General features: G+C 36.8%; 1 protein-coding gene across 1 annotated transcript in view; it reads left to right on the top strand.

Moving 5' to 3' along the window:
* DEPDC1B (DEP domain containing 1B) overlaps positions 1 to 17955 on the top strand; it is a 112268-nt gene that overhangs the window by 41802 nt on the left and 52511 nt on the right. Inside the window, exons 3-4 of the mRNA XM_021007292.2 lie at positions 13562 to 13697; positions 17668 to 17795. Of these exons, the coding sequence (XP_020862951.2) occupies positions 13562 to 13697; positions 17668 to 17795 (264 nt within the window). The remainder of the gene's footprint in view (positions 1 to 13561; positions 13698 to 17667; positions 17796 to 17955) is intronic.

The raw sequence follows: 17955 nt of genomic DNA on the forward strand, positions 1-17955 counted from the left end.
CATGTTTTTAAAAATCATTGATTAGCACTTAAAACCCCCCACCATGACCAGTTTGTTCAGATATTCCCCAGCTGATGGGCATCCCCTCAATTTCTAATTCTTTACCCCCAGAAAAGAGCTGCTATAAATATTTATGTACATATAGGTCCTTTTCCTTTTTGTTTTTTACCTCTTTTGGGATACAGACCTAGTAGTGGTAAGCATGGTTTTATAGCCCTTTGGGCATAGTTCCAAATTGCTTTACAGAATGGTTGAATCAGTTCACAACTCTGCCAACAATGCATTAATGTCTCATTTTTTCTCATATTTCCTCCAACATTTGTCATTTACCTTTTCTGTCCTATTAGCCAATCTAATAGGTATGAGGTTGTACCTCAGAAATGTTTTAATTTGCATTTTGCCAGTCAATAGTGAGTTAGAATATTTTTTTCATATGGTTATAGATAGTTTTGACCACTTTATCTGAAAATTAATCATATCTCTTGATTAGTTATCTATAGGGGAATGACTCTTATTTTTATGAATTTTGCTCAATTTTCTATATGTTTGAGAAATGAGGCCTTTATCAGAGAAACTTACTTCAAATTTTTTTTCGCAGTTCCTATTGCTGACTGTATTTCCCTCCACCCTGTTTTCCTCCTGTTTATTCTATTCTCTCTCCTTTCACCCTGCCCTTCCTCAAAAGTGTTGGGCTTCTGACCCCCTCCCCCAATCTGCTCTCACTTTATTCCCCCCACCCCCCTTCTTTTATCCCCTTCCACTCCTACTTTGCTGTAGGGTAAGATAGATTTCTATACCCAGTTGAGTGTGTATGTTATTCCCTCGTTGAGTCATTCTGATGAGATTAAGGTTCACTCACTCCCCCTTACTTCATCCCTCTTTCCTTCCACAGTAAAAGCTTCTTCTTGTCTCTTTTATGTGAGATAATTTACTCCATTCTATCTTTCCCTTTCCCTTTCTCCTAGTAATTCCTCTCTCAACCCTTAATTTTATTTTTTTGATATCATTTCTTCATGTTCAACTCTCACCTGTGTTCTCTGTCTATAATATTCCTTCTAACTACCCTAATAATGACAAAGGTCTTATGAGTTACAAATATCATCTTCCCATGTAGGAATGTAAACAGTTTAACCTTATTAAATCCCTTATGATTTCCTTCCCTGTTTACTTTTTTATGCTTCTCTTGAGTCTCATATTTGAAAATCAAATTTTCTATTCAGCTCTGGTCTTTTCATCAAAAGTACTTAAAAGTCCTCCATCTCATTGAATGTCTACTTTTCCCTCTGAAAGATTATACTCAGTTTTGCTGGGTAAGTGATTCTTGGTTGTAAACTTTGCTCCTTTGCCCTCTGAATATCATATTCTAAGCCCTGCAGTCCTTTAATATAGAAGCTGCTAAGTCTTGTGTTATCCTGTTTATGTTTCCATGATACTTGAATTGTTCCTTTCTGGCTGCTTGCAATATTTTCTCCTTGACCTGGTAACTCTGGAATTTGGCTATAATATTCCTGGGAGTTTTCATTTTGGGATCTCTTTCAGGAGGTGATCATTGGATTCTTTCAATTTCTATTTTATCCTCTGGTTCTAGAATATCAGGACAGTTTTCCTTGATAACTTCTTGAAAGATGATGTCTAGGTCCTTTTTTTTTTTTTGATCATGGCTTCCAGGAAGTCCAGTAATTTTAAGATTATCTCTCCTGGATCTATTTTCCAGGTCAGTTGCTTTTGCAGTGAGATATTTTATATTGTCTTCTTTTTTTTTTCATTCTTTTGGTTTTGTTTTATTGCTTCTTGATTTCTCATGAAGGCATTAGCTTCCATTTGCTCCATCCTAATTTTTAAGGAATTATTTTCTTCATTGAGCTTTTGGACCTCCTTTTCCATTTGGCCAATTCTGCTTTTTAAGACATTCTTGTCTTCATTGGCTTTTTGGACCTCTTTTATCATTTGGCCTACTCTATTTTTTTAAGGTGTCATTTTCTTCAGTATTTTTGGTATCTCCTTTACCAAGCTATTGACTAATTTTTCATGATTTTCTTGCATCACTCTCATTTCTTTTCCCAATTTTTCCTGTACTTCTTTTACTTGATTTTCAAAATCCTTTATGAGCTCTTCCATGGCCTGAGACCAATTCATATTTTTCTTGGAGGCTTTGGATATAGGAGCTTTGATTTTATTGTATTCTTCTGAGTGTTTTGATCTTCTTTTTCAGGACAGTAACTTTCAATACTCAGAGTTTTCTGTTCTGTGTTTTTTTTCCCCTGTTGTTTGCACATTTACCTAGCTTATTAGTTGACTCTTAAGTCTTTGTTAAAGTAGGGCTCTACTTCCAGGATGGAGGGTACACTGTCCCAAGCTTCAGAGGTTTTGTGCAGCTGTTTTCAGAGATACTTCTAGGGACCTGTAAGTTTTCAGTTCTTCCAAGGTGGTATGAGAGGTGTTTACGCCTCTCCTGACCTGTGCTCTGGTCTGTGAGTGGAACTCTGAGGAAGGTCCCCCCTCCACTCTGGCTGCAAGCTCTATTATGTTAGCACTTCTTCTCACCCTCAGACTGCTACCCAGGACTGTGACTTGGATCCAAGTATGGGAAAAGCAACAGAGTCCTGCCTCAGTGCTAGCTAAAAGATCCCTGTAACTTCCTTTTGACCAGTTGTTTAACTCCTTTACTGTCTGTGGGCTAAGAGGTCTGGAAGCAGCCACTGTCACTTGTTTCACTTTGCCTTTTTGTGGGTTCTGCTGCTCTAGAATTTGTTTAGAGTCATTTTTTAAAGGTATTTGGAAGGGTTTGAGAGAGAGCTCAGGTGAGTCCCTGCCTTTATTCTGCCATCTTGGCTGTGCCTCTCATAAAGGTTCATGTTTTCCCCCATAGGATGATATTTAGCTTTGCAGAGCAAATTATTCTTGCTTGTAAACCTCTATATTTTTGCTTTTTGGAATAAGATCTCTTCTGCTTTTTAGGTGAAGCTATCAGGTCTTGGATAAATATGATCTGCTACTTGAATGTCTTTATTCTAGATGTTTACATTATTTTTTTCTTTGATATGGGGGCTCTGGATTTTGGCTGTGACATTCCTGGGACTTTTTTGGGGGGAGGGGTTTCATTTCAGGAGATGTTTTTTAAAATCTCTGTCTTCACTTTACTTTAGTTCTAATAGATTTGTGCAGTTTTCATTTATGATTTTTCAAAATGTGTTGCCCAGTTTTTGTTTTCATTTTTTTAAAAATTGTATTCATGGAGTATAATGATGTTTGTTTTCTTTTTTTTTTTATAATGGTCCCCTTCTACTTTTATTTTTGTTGTTTTCCTCTAAGTTTTCTTTTTGCTGGTATTTTTGTATAGCATACAATGAGAAGAAATAAAATTGTGTGGACTCTTCCAGTACGACGTGGCGTAGTGCTGGTTCACTTCAAATGCCTGAGTCCAGGGCTGAAGTGCTCCCGCTGGGCCCTAGAAGAGCCATCATTTCCCAACATTTATAATGCAGACAACTCATCAGAAAACTGGTATTCTGGGTCATAGGCATAATGCTCACTTTGTCTGTATCCATTTCTAAAATAACTTGAAATTTCTGTCCTGTCAGCTCTAGAAATTGGTAGGTAGTAGAAGCCACTGAGCCCTTTTATTACCAAAACAGACTGCACCCTGTACACAGTAGCACACATGAGCCTGTGTGTCTCTAGCTCCTCCAGCAAGGCCTGGAGATGTTCATCATTAATCCATAGGCTCTTTTCATACTCTTCAATTAAGGCTTGTTTTATGTAAAAGTCTCACTGCAACTCTGGGCTGCAAGACTGCTGTATTTGGACCGAAAGGCCGCCCATTCTTATTCAGTAACCATGGGGGTACCTGATAGAATCCAGTGACTCTTAGAAGATTTCTCCTTGACTTGTTTTCCAGGTTGGATGTTTTTTATATCAGATATCTGATTTTTTTTCTCCTATTTTTTCAGTCTTGATTTTGTTCTAATGTTTCTTGCAGTCTCATAGAATCATTGATTTCTTTTTGGTTTATTCTAGCTTTCTGGTAGTTTGTTACTTTGTTACTTAGGTAAAGTTTACCACTTTCCTTTGTAAGGCATTCTTCTAATTCTTTCCTCCAGAGCTTTCATTTCATTTTTTAAATTTGCTTAATTTCTTCTAGGTATTCATGGAAAATCCCCCTTTTGCCTTCGGGTCTCTGCTTAAAGTTGTTATGGAGTGACGGTCTTCTTTTAGGGATCTCTAGATTTGTAACTTTTTTTATGCTGATCACAATTTTCTTTAATTTACTCATTTCTCCAGTATTAGTTTCCAAATTGGGGCTTTGTGCCAGAGCCAGGTTCTACCTCTTGCTGCACCTTTGGGGACGGGTTGGCCCTCCTTGGTCTCTGCTCTTGGTCATTCATGTTGGTACCTTTGCAACCCTTCACCTCTTTGCATTGAGACCCTCTGGATCTTTTGAGGTTCTCTATGTCATCTAAGGACCAAGTGAAAGGGAATTTGAGCCCCTGGCCCTGGGGTAGCTCATTTGAGTGTGGCAATGGCTTGCTCATCTTTGTAGCTCTTGGGGGCTTCTAAGATTCCCTTTTGGTGGTTTTTGCAGGGGTCAACTCTTTTATTGCTGTCACAGAACACTTTGGTTGCACATGCTTTACTGGTCTGTGGTTGTGCAGGGTGTTTATAGGCTGTTTTGCCTCTCCTTGTGCTTCTTTTGCTTACTGCCTCTTTTCCTATTACCCTTGGGCTTCCTTAGTTCTACAGTGGAAAAAAACCACTTATTTTAGTTTCCTACTGGGTTTATTGATTATTATTTTCAGGTTTTTGCTGGAAATTGGAATTTTAGAGGTTTTGCTGGAGTAGGAATGAGGGAAGCTTGTCAGTCAATCTCTTGTTCAGGTAGCTATCTTGGCTAAAATTCTTGATTTTTTTTAACAGCACACTAATATTTCATTTTATATATGTACCACAGCGTGTTTAGCCATTCTCCAATTGATAGGTTTCTTTCCAGTTCTTTGCTTCTACAAGTGCTACTATTAATTTTTTTGCAACTATGGGACTTTTTGTTTTTTTGTCATCGACCTCTCTGGAACATATGCCTAGCAGTGGAATCTCTGGGTCAAATGATATGGTCATTTTAGTCACTTCCATTTCATAATTCCAAATTGCTTTCTAGAATAATATCCATTCACAACTCCACTAACAATGGATTAGTATATCTAAGGCACTACTGGGTGTCTTTGCATAATCCTGCCAACATTGACTATTCCCCATCTTTGTCATGGTTGCCACTTTACTGGGTATGAATTAAAACCTCAGAGCTGTTTTAATTTGTAGTTCTTTTATTGGAGATTTAAAACATTATTTCACATGCCTGTTAATAGTTTGCAATTCTTTTGAAAATTGTTCATATCTCTTGGCCACTTATCTATCAATGAATGACTTTTGGTCTTATGTATGTCTGTTAGTTGCCTATGTTTATTTCTTGGTTATAATTTAGTTGTCAGAGATATTAACTTATAGTCTTAGAGAGTTGCCCAGCATCACACAGTCAGTGTATGGAAGAGTAGAGACTAAGAACTATCTTCTGTAAAGTTGGATGTGCTTTCAAAGATTTTCTCAAGATCTAAATGTCTGTGATTTTGAAGGAGAGGGTTGGATAGAATAGAAAGTTCTCTTTTGTTTTTTTTTTTTTGGTTACCTTTGAGTTCCAAGCTGTTTCCTTCTCTCCTTCCCAACTCCATACTAGAGAAAGCCAACATTTGACACAGATTTTATATATGTGTGTGTGTGTGTGTGTGTGTGTGTATATATATTTATATTTATATGAAACTATACAATATATAGTTCCATATATCAATTCTTTTTCTGGAGGTGAATAGATGGCCTCTTCTTTTATAGGTCCTTTGTAGTTGATTTGAATATTCATATAACTCAGAATAGCTTAGTCATTTACATTTATTCTTCAAACAGTGTTGCTGTTACTGTATACAGTGTTCTCTTGGTTCTGCTTGTTTCACTCTTCATTATTTCATGGAAGTCTTTCCTTGATTTCTAAAATCAACCTGTTTATCATTTCTTACAGCGCAGTAGTATTCTATCACAATCATATACCTCAACTTATTCAGCCATTTCCCAATTACTGGGCATCCCCTCAATTTCTGAATGGGAAGCTCTGTGTGTGTGTGTGTGTGTGTGTGTGTGTGTGTGTGTGTGTGATATGTGTGTGTGTGTATGAGAGAGAGACAGAGAGTGACAGAGAGACAGACAGAGACAGACAGAGACAAAGAGATAGAGACAGAGATAGACAGAGAGAGATAGAGAATACGGCAGGGGAATAGTTCTGGAGCTACTCTCTCTGAAAACCAAGGGACATTCTGAGTATTTGAAACTCTCTTTGCCAGTGCAAGTCACATCTGTTTGTTCAACCTAAAGTTTTTGAGCATTTCCTAGAACACTGAAAAGATATGTGACTTGCCCGGGGTCATACAGCCTTTGTGTGTCAGAAGTGGGACTTGGACCAAGTCTTTCTGGTTTTGAGATGAGCTGTATTCATGTCACCATATTACCTCTGTTTATGTTTATACATCATGGAAAAGATTATAGGTCAGGTTTCCATTATTTGGACACAATATTTATGAAGATTTAAAGCTTATTTTCCCTGCCGAAATAACTTAGAAGCTGGTGAATGCTATCTTTGTTTCTTCCTGCAGTGTCTAGTGCGTTGCATAGTATGATGCTTAATAAATGGTTATTGAACAAAATGGGTGAATGAATTCTCATTGATTGATTGAATTGTAATGTTCCCTAAGAATGCTGAGTCTGTTGTCAATTTTTCTGTTTGTATCTCCCTACTGCCTTGCCACAGATGTATATAATTTTATTCAATGCATCGCACGAAGTCAATATTTAAATGTTTGTTGAATGCATTATCCCCTTTTCATCCACCCTGGCCAAACAGGCATTCCATCTCCTGCTTAAGTGATTCAGTGATTTGGCTCAGACTCTCTGTCCCCATGCCTAGAATGCATTGCCTGTTCAGCTCAGCTCTTTGAAATCCTTAGTTTTCTTCAAGGTTTAGCTGTTGTGATACATCCTATGGGAGGAAGCCTTTCCTATATCTACTATTAGTTAGTATTCTTTCTCTCCTAAAATTGCTATGTTTATGCTTATCTATATGCATCTTGCCCACCTACCCCCACCCCACCCCACCCCACCAGTTGACTTGCAAAGCTACTGGAGCAAAGAGATTGTTTTTGAGTGGGTTGTTTTTGGTATTCTCCAGTGCTTAGCATGGTCTCTTAGCACATAATAGATGCTTTACAAATGCCCATTAGATTGAATTGGATTGGAAAAATGAATAGACATGTAATGGGCAGCTAGGTGGCCTGCTAGAGCTGGAGTTGTGAAGACCTGAGTTCAAGTTTTGACTCAACCACTTATTAGTTGTGTCACCCTGGGTAAACCATTTAATCCTTCTTTCTTTCTTTCTTTCTTTCTTTCTTTCTTTCTTTCTTTCTTTCTTTCTTTCTTTCTTTCTTTCTTTCTTTCTTTCTTTCTTTCTTTCTTTCTTTCTTTCTTTCTTTCATCATTCATTTATTTATGCATCAGTTTCCTCATCTGTAAAAGAGGTATTATAAGAATAGCACCTATTGCATAAAGCTGTTGTGAGGATCAAATGAGGTAACATGCAGAGCTTTTTGCAAACCTTAAAGCACTATACAAATGCTACCTATGATAATGATGATGATTAATAATAATAAAGAGCCCTGAACCCAGAATTAGGAGACCTAGGTTCTAGTGTCATTTGTACTGATATCTATGACTTTAGATATGTCACTTGACCTCTCTTGGCCTTATTCTCTTATCTTAAAAATGAGGTCAAATTAGTTCTATGAAATCACTTGCAGTTCTAAAATTCTGTGATTCTAATAAGATTCAGGGCAGTTTATAATGTAAGATGTAAAACTAAAAGCAGCCCACTAGAGGGAGCTCTTCTCTAGTTAATCACTCACAAAATTGGCAGACTTCATTATCAGTTATTTCTCTTGAGTGGTTAGAGCCCCCTGCACCCATGGCTGAACCTTTTTATTTCTGGGACAGTGGATATCTTCTCATTATAGAGCAGACTGCTAAGACCATTTTGGAAACACAAAAGATCATGCGATATGCAGTGTTAAAATTTTGAATATGGAAGACATGAGTAGCATCCCAGTGATTATGTGTGTGCGCAGAAGTCCTTCCATCCCTGTTAAAAAAAAAAAAAAAACAACAAACAAACCAACCTCACAACACTTTGTAAAAGCCCCTGAACCCGGAAGAAAGGTTGGTGTAGTATGAAGATTGAGGAGGAGCCTTCCTCAATTTTTTTCCTTCTCTAATTCAATCATTTAACATTCTAATTGAGTTCTCACCTCACACCTAGAATATTGTAATCTTCTAACTGATTTCCCTACTTTTAGTCTCCCTTCTCTCCAATACATTCAGTAGACTTCCAAAAGATTAATCTTTTTAAAGTATCACTTCTCTGAGCAGAACATTCAGTGGCTTCGACTGTCTTCTGTTTAAAGTTGTAACTTAGAATCTGACCTCTTCCAACCTTATTTTTCATTGTTGGTCTTTTCTTCAGTCATACTGATACTTTTACTGTTCCTGCTTCCTTGCCTTTACAATGTGTTTTTTAAAAAAATCTATCCTGAAATGTCTTAATCATTCCTAGATCCAGCTAAGGTCTTACCTCCTACTTGACGTCTTTCCTGACTACATTTCAGTTCATGGTTATCTCTCATCTTGTCAAAATTCTATAGCATGCATCCTCTATTCTGCTCATTTGGCAATGATTAATAGAATACTGTGTACTATTATGTATTATTAGATACAGGCATGCATTAGGGCCAGTTCACAAGAGTTGATCATTAAATTTTCAATGTGAGCATTCAAACCTTGGAAAATGGTACAAATCAGGGCTTAATTTATTGTTTTATTTATTGTCTAGGTTTAAAAAAAGTGATGGACAAAAATGTTAATGAAGCAGATTAAACTTGAAAGCATGAGGTTCTTGGGGGGGAAGCTGATTGTTAAACATTTACCCTCATACCCCTTGATTAGATATCCATATGTATGTGTAGCACCCAGGCCCACCCCATTGCTTTCTTTGGTCCCTCAGAAAACTTTCCAAGTTTGAGGTGCTCTGAGGGTCCACACCCATCCAAATAAATAATTTACAAGCTCCCATCAGTGTCTATTTTTTATTTAGGCAACTGGAAAGGCACATTAATTCAAAACATTTAATCAAACAACTTAGCAAATAAAAAAAGTGATACAAAAAGCTTCCAGAAGTACCTTTCCCTCCCCCCCTCCAGAGGTGTACTTTCCCACAGGTTACCATACCAACAGAATGACTATATACCCATGGCCAGGGAAGAGTACACATGAAGTCAAGTGTCATATTCTCTGGAGCGTGTGTGGCTAGGGCTAATATTTGCCAAGGCTACTCAGACTCCTCACGCTGAAGAGCCTCTTGTGCTCTCTGGTGGTATATCATTAGGTTATTCTCAATTGATCTCTGTTGGATATCAAGTCTGCTGAGAATTGAGTTTTCCCTGCAAATCATCACTACCATTCCCAAAAGGCATATGTTAGTTAATTCTCCTGTAACTCCTGTCATCATCCCTACAACTTACCTGTCTAAATCACTCCTACCCAGTCTTGACTCCTATATATACATGCATGCTTTTCCCCCCCTATTAAAATGTAAGCTTTTTGAGGATGGGACTGTCTTTGCTCATAGCTGGCACAGTGTCTGGCCCATAGTAAGTGTTTAATAAACGCTTTTTCATTCATCTGTTCACATATTCATCCATTCATTCATTGTGCAGGTTCTCCCTTGGGTTTTATCTGTGTTGTTCGATGAGTTGTTCTCTGCTACCCTCTGCTGGTCTTCAGAATTTTTAGACTAGTAAGCCTTTCTTGCAAGGAAGGACTAAAGCCCCATACTTTTGCCAGCGGCATCCAGCCAGCCAAGAAGCAGATGTCATCAAGCAGGCACCCTTGGGATAAGAATGAGTCTGTCCTTTACATCTGTGAGATCTCTGGTTGTTTATCTGTGTCTTCAAACTGTTTCAGGAACTTCATCTAATGAAATAACTGAGGAGCAGTGGAACACAAGAGCAACGAGGTGTTGTTTTCTTCCCTTCCCCCCCAAAATTCCTGGTTAGCTTGCAAATAACTAAATACGGAGACAAGAACCTCCCTACCTTCTACAATCCTTCCTTTTTTGTTCACATCTATTAGCAATAAAAATTGCTGGTTGTTAGACAGAAGGAAGGGTAGCTAGGTGCTACAGTGGATAGTGTCAGGAAGACTCATTTTCCTGAATTCAGATTTGACAGTGTGACCCTAGGCAAGTCATTTAACTCTATTTGCCTCAGTTTCCTTATCTGAAAATGAGCTGAAGAAGGAAATGGCAAACCACTCTAGTATCTTTGCCAAGAAAACCCCAAAAGGGGTTGCCAACCATCGGACACTACTGAAATATGATGAAAAACAATAAAAAGCCACAAGGAACTATGTCTTATGATACCTTGTACCTTCCACAGCGCTCGTATTTGATGTTTTGTATACTAATAAACTATTAACCATTTTCATACTCTTATTCATACAAGACACTGAATACTATAGGGAATATGATGAGGATAAAGTCTTGGTCTCTGTTCTCAAAGGGCCTATAATTTTGGGGCAGATAAAATAGAATAGATAAGACAAAACACAAATAGATGAGTGGTATAAATAAATACTGTGGTTCAAAGGGGGAGGGGAGCAAGACTTCTGGAGAAAGGTGATCATACTGATTTTCATTTCAATAAATATTTAATATGGACATATTTTGTTACATATTTAAAATACAAATGTTTCAAGAAGTAAGCATAAATATTGTACACGTATAAAATAAGCACCTTTACAAATATTTGAATAAACATTTAAATGTAAGCATTTCATAGATCTGTTGATTGGAGGAAAGAACACCAAATATCTCGCCTTCCCTTCCCCCCCCACCTCCTAATTTGCCATTTAACACTTTATATTTAAAGCAGTAACAACTGAGAGGCCTTGGGATTAGAAGAGAGGAGGTCTTTATTCAGAACAAGTAGAACATTACTTAAATAATATGGTGGCTTAAGAATTTATGGGGAGTCAATTTTGCAAGCTCATCTGATACCTTATGCCAAGAGGAAGGTTTTCTTTTGCACTTTAATTACAGATCCCCCCCCCTCATATGTAATTTTTTTTTTCTATCACTCACAAATCATTGTAACTGTTAGTACTGCAACCAAGAAGAATAATTCAGTCACTAGTCTTGCTTTGGATACCTCTGATGTTCCACATAACCAATCATATCTCCTCCCATTTCTGAGCTAAAATAAATTGGTTCAGGAATTTTTGAAGTTCTTCCTGGCCTCCCTTAAGAATTGTTATGTTTTATTGTTTTTGTTGTACCTTGTGGTAATATGATCCTCTGTCTTCACTGTTTTGAGGCAGGCTTTTTAGTGTTTGGCACTACCGTGAAGTATTAATAGATTTCTTTGTGCTAGTTTTTAGTTTGATGTGATGAGACTATCATACAATAGAGCACAAAGTATGATAACTTTGAGGGTCCCAACAGAAGTTTAGTTTATATTGTTAGATGCTATCTCTAACACCTGTCCTAGAAACTTGATTGTCCAAAATTTCATTTATTAATCTTCCATCTTAAGTCTTTAACTTGAGAGATGTCAGGAAAATTTTCAGTCATTTCTTAACAATTGAAGACTGATTTCTCAAATGACTTACAAATATTAGGTGTTCTCTCCAGAGACAGGTGAAAATTGCCATTTCACTGATCACTTCAATTTCTATATCTCATCATTTTCCAGATCTGTTGCAACTCTTTGAGATGCATTTTTAAAAAATAATACCCACCTTTTACTTCATCCTGATGTCATTTGGATACAAACTTCATGGTAAATTTAAAAACTTCTCAATTTATTTCTGCAGTTATTCTAATTGTGGAGTCTTTAGTAAAATTACTTGTCTTTTTCTTTTTTCCCTTCCTTCCTTTCTCCTTCCTTCATCCCTCCTTCCTTCCCTTCTTCCCTTCCTTCCTCTTTCTTTCTTCCTCCCTTTTTTTCTAAAATCAACCAGCTCATCATTTCTTACAGCACATTTTTTATAGCACAATATTCTATCTCAATCTTATACCTCAACTCGTTCAGCCATTTCCCAATTGATGCGCATCCCCTCAACTTCCAGTTCTTTGCCACCATAAAGAGAGCTGCTATAAATATTTTAGAGCGTATAAGTTATTTTCCTTTTTCTCTAATTACGTTGGGTGGCATTGATGGATCAAAGGGTATACACAGTTTTATAACTCTGGGTATATTTCCAGATTGTTCTCCAAAATGGTTGGATCAGTTCACAGTTCCACCAACAGTGAATTAGTGTCCCAGTTTTTCCATATCCACTCCATCATTTGTTGCTTTGCTTTTCTATCATTTTAGCCAATCTGATATCTGTAAAGTGACATCTTAAGGTTGTCTTAATTTGTTTTTATTTTTCAGTGGGTGAGATGTGTGAGAGAGAAAATCAATACTAATTGAAAAATAAAATAAATTAAAAAACCCAAATGAGTATTTAAAATGTAGTTTTCTTTTTTTGAACTGTTGTAAATTCTAAGCATATCAGACACATCTCTCTCAAATTGTAAGTACAAAAACAACCTTTAAACTAAATGTATATATTTTTGTGTTGTCCTTGCCGTCAGAGAGAAGGCAAAGGATGAATGACCACTTGTTGAAGATAATGTAAATAGAATACTTAGTTAGGTCCAGGCTGGACTAGATATCTTCCGAAGCTTCTTCCTAATCAGTGAAAATACTTGATGGTTCTCCATTGCTCTAGGTTCTCTTCTTATATCAAAAACTGTTTCCAATTTTAGAGTACATTGCAAGTGATGAGCTAATAAGGATTTCGAGTTGGGTCAGAGATATGCTTCTCTTTTTCCACGTCCTTTTAGGGAAAGAGATAAGAACCAGACACGTGATTTCATAGGCAAGGAACTCTTGGGAAGAACTCCTTCTATCAATGCAAGTTCACTCCTTCTCCACAACTTATAGCCTTAGACATTTGCTTAGAGTACTAAATGATTAACTGACTTGCCCAGGGTGACAGTGTATGTCAGATGTGGGTTTTATACCTGGGTCCCTGAGGGCTTCAAGGCCAGCTCTATCTACTACACCATGGCTGCTTGTCATCCTACTGCAAATATTTTAAAATTTGAAATTCAGATGATTGGGTAAGAGTTTTCTTGGAAGAGCTCAGATTTTGTATTTTTTCCCATCTGTTAAGATATATGTGTATATCTTCAATGATGTTAATTAATAGCTTGCTTGGACATATGCACATCATTAATTGGCTGAGAAATATAATTTCTCAGTTGAAGTATGGAATTTCTTTGTAAATTCCCTTGAGGAACAGTTGATAAGGTCATTGTGAAAATGTCTCTTTTTCCTAATAACTGAAACAGTGTGATAGTTTTCTCTCATTTTAGGTTTCCACCTTCTTCACCCCTGAAACCATACCCAAAGAGATCACCTTACCAAGCAAGTGTTATCAAATTCCCAGACTGGACTGATCAACCACCAGGCACTACCCAAGAAAACATACCCGTGAGACCTATTATTATGGTAAGTACAATTACAGAAAGTTGGGGAATGGTAGCAATGGCAAATAGTATTGAAGCACCTGACCTGGTCCTGTTTTTCCCACTCCTCACTCTACTGATGCTGTATCATTCATCTAAATACATTCTGGAACTAAGTCCCTGCCAACAGTAGAAGGGCCTGTTATGAGGAGCTCTTTAGTGCATGTTCTAATATTGACAGAAAAATATAGTGGATATTTTGTGGCTTTATTTTTTCTTTTTGATACAGGATGAAACTTTCCATTTATCCTTCATTGATTCTTACTAGTGATCACTTTTTATCCTCTGATCTATAACATCCTTTATTCCTTTTCCTTTTCCCTTTTTTTCTCATCACTATCTTTAGCTTCTCAGTTACCAGTAGAGAGAGAACAGATTAGGAGAGGGAATTTGTGAAGTGGAAAATTCCAATGAGCAGCAGTGGGTTTTGTCAGTTGTAGAAATTACCTAGGCTCTTAGCCAATGTGAAATACCCATCCTCCACATTCTCTTTTCCCTACTGTTAAATTTCTTCAGTAGGAGCCTGTTGAGACTAAGATAATTTAGAACTGAAAAATGGAGCATAGTAAGATTAAAATAATAATAATAGCTAACATTTATACTGTGCTATGAAGTCCTTTATATATACAATCTCATGTGATTCTCACAATAACTCTGGGAGGTAGATGTTATTGTGCCCATTTACAGATAAGGAAACTGAAGTTTGAGAAGGATTAAGTGAGTTGCCTAGCACCATGATGCTAGTAAATGTCTAAGGTAGGATTCTAACTCAGGTTTTCTTGACTCCAAGTCCAATGCTCTGTCTACTGTACCACCAGCTAACTTGAGAATGAATACACACTTATATATGTGTGTATAGATATGTGTGTGTATGTATATATATATATATATATATAGTATACATACATATAATATATATAATAATCTTATATATTAGCCTGTTTTTTTAATCAGGCTTATCATTTAACATAGCTATGTTTTTAAAAGTATGATGAAATCTCTGATCTTTTTATAATGAGATTTTTATCACATTGCACAAGAGTTTTGGTTTTTTTTTGTATCAGACAGTCAACAAGTACTTTTTAGGCTCCTGCTATATGTAGGGACTGTGCTGAGTGCTAGGGATAGATAGCAACTTCACTTCTGAGTTCCTGAGGACGATGCCCAGAGAGTACAGGCTCCAGCAAGACCTCAGAGGCTGTAAGTACAGGCTTGATATTGGACTGTGTGTCATCAAGGACCTGTCCAGCTGAATCTGGAGAAGCTAATCACTAAGAAGTTGATGAATTTTCATTGGTCATAACTCGTGAAGATTGTTTAAGGCAACAGAGTAGCTTGATTCTCATTGGAATTCTCATACTGATGATCTCATAGAACTTTTGAAATATGGAGGTATATAACATTGGGTCTACCCAGTATTCTAGGGCTTTTTTCTTTTCTTTTTTAATTTATGGAATAATATAACATAGTATAATAAAAAAAGATGATTGCACATGAAGCTGCAAATCTACTACATATAGCTTGCTATTCCTTTTAAATATACAACAAAGTTATCATATAAATTTTTTTCTTCCCTCCCCTCCCACTACCCTAGAGATGGCCACCATTAGACAGAAATAAGCATATACATATATGTGTGTATATATATATATATACACACACACACACACACATGTAATTATTCTATAAATCTGTTAACAATTCTTTCTCTGGATATAGATGGAGTGTATACATATAGCTTTATTTTTATTTAGTATTTTATTATTCCCTAGTTACATGTAAAAACAATTTTTAACCTTCATTTTTAAATCTTTGAGTTCCAAATTCTTTCCCTTCCTCTCTCCCTAGTCCCCCCCCCACCCATTGAGAAGGCAAGCAATTCGATGTAGGTTATACATATGTAGTCATGTAAAACATATCCATGATAGTCATATTGTGAAAGAAACCATAGACAAAAAAACCCCAAGAAAAGTAAAAAAAAGTATGCTTCAATCTGTATTCAGACACCATTGATTCTTTCTCTGAGGATGAATAGCATTTTTTTATTATATGTCCTTTAGAGTTATCTTGGATCATTGTATTGCTGAAAATAGCTAAGAGTAGCTAAAGGGCAACAGTGGATCACCTTACACTGTTGCTGTTACTTTGTACACAGTACATTTCACTTTGCTGCAGCCCATACAAGCCTTTCCAGGTTTTTCTGAGAGCATCATGCTCATCATTTCTTATAGTACAATAGTATTCCATCATAATCACACACCACGACTTATTCAGCCATTCCCCAATTAATGGGCATCCCCTTCATTTCTAATTCTTTGCTTCCAGAAAAAGCTGCTATAAATATTTTTGTACATATTGATCCTTTTCATTTTTTTTTTATCTCTTTTGGGATGCAGACTTAGTTGTGGTATTGCTAGGTGAAAGGGTATGCATGGTTTTATAGCCTTTTGGGCATAGTTCCAAATCGCACTACATAATGGTTGAATCAGTTCACAACTCCAACAGTGCACTAATGTCTCATTTTTCCCACATCCTCTCCACTGTTTGTCATTTTCCTTTTCTGTCCTATTAGCCAATCTAATAGGTATGAAGTAGTACCTCAGAATTGTTTTGAGATCAATGTCATACTTGTTACATCTTAGAATGGAATAAGGCAGATGAGGAATGTGAAGAAAGTTATTGCCTGAAGTGATTTTTGATTGATACTGATAGGAGGCATAGTGGATAGATAGGGCATTGGCCCTGGAGTCAGGAAGATGTGAATTCTAATTCTACCACAGCAGTTTCGGAGTTCAAATCTGGCCTCAGATACTTACTAGCTGTGTGACCCTAGGCAAGTCACTTTACTATGTTTGCCTTAGTTTCCTCATGTGTAAAATGAACTGGAGAAGCAAATGGCAAACCACTCCAGTATCATTGCCAAGAAAAACCCAAATGGGGCCACGAAGAGTTGAACATGACTGATACTACTGAACGACAAATAGATTGATGAGTCATTATCTAGGACACATATAAATTTCTCAGCCACATCATCTCTACTCTCTCTCCAACAGTGAGGGGAATTCTGCAGTACTTTCTCTCTATGAACATTAAAGCAGAGTTTCTGACAACTTAAGAGAGAAAGTAAAATTTCATAAATATGCCCACATAAATAAAAAGGAGTGAGATTTAGTTAAGGTGTCATGAATAGAACTGGAATCAGGTCAGAACAAGAGTTAACAGCCCATTTCTTAAGACAAATATCAGAACAATGAAATTCTTTTTTTCTATTTGCCAATCACAAGTATTTAAGTAATTTTAATTTTGACTCCTGGACTTTAGATTTTGTGGTAATTTGGATCCAGTCTATCTACTTTGCTATCATGGAATTCTCTTAGTGGAATTTTCACTCCCTCTGGTCTTTCAGAAAAGAAATCATTGCATCAGCTACTCTCAGAAGGCAGTCAAGCCTGGGACCACCTCCCATTTAATTAAATCCAGGCACCTGTTTCTAGCTTAGCTTATCACACACATAATTCCTGGAAAAAAAATGATAAATATTTGTTTTTAAAAAATACTACAATTTCATTGATTTGGACAGATTTTCTCTTCCTTTATTCCAAATGCTTCTAAACCATTGTCTAAGTCAGAGAAAAGAATGCCACCTATAGTTAGCCTTCTCACTATTAAGTACTCCCTGATGGAGTTCCATGGGAGCTATAGGATTCCTGTGTACTGTTATGATCCAAATACTTATACAACCTATATGTTACTATAACTACTTCCCCACCCTCTACCCTTACATCTGGATTGTCGGGGTAGTTAGTGCTTACTTATAGTTGTTCCTTTAAAATCAAGTTTAGACTTGAACCTAGTCACAGAACATAATTTGCAGGAAGAGAATTCCATTTTTATATTGAAATGTTTTATATTAACTTTTTTTCTTTTGGGCGTGATGATGTGGGGATGAGTAGAATTCTGAATCATGGTACAAGCGTCACAGTATCGCAATTGGAGAAGTGCCTGCCTGCCGCCTTGTCTACCGGAAGCAACTGACAGAGGCCAATGTGGAGGAGATCTGGAAGTCTATGACATTATCACAGTAAGTCTATTTGGCTCTCTCTAAATGTGGCTATTGCTTAAAACATTCAGGAACATCCCTCTGCTCTAATTGCTACACAGATTTGCCTGTGGTTTATTTTTTGCAGTTGGAAAATTAAATCCATATTGTTTATACTAATTAGATGTGTTTACTATTAAGC

The sequence above is a fragment of the Phascolarctos cinereus genome, unplaced genomic scaffold (genome assembly GCF_003287225.1).
Source record: "Phascolarctos cinereus isolate Bilbo 61053 unplaced genomic scaffold, phaCin_HiC Scaffold_4;HRSCAF=312, whole genome shotgun sequence".
In the NCBI taxonomy this organism is placed as follows: domain Eukaryota; kingdom Metazoa; phylum Chordata; class Mammalia; order Diprotodontia; family Phascolarctidae; genus Phascolarctos; species Phascolarctos cinereus.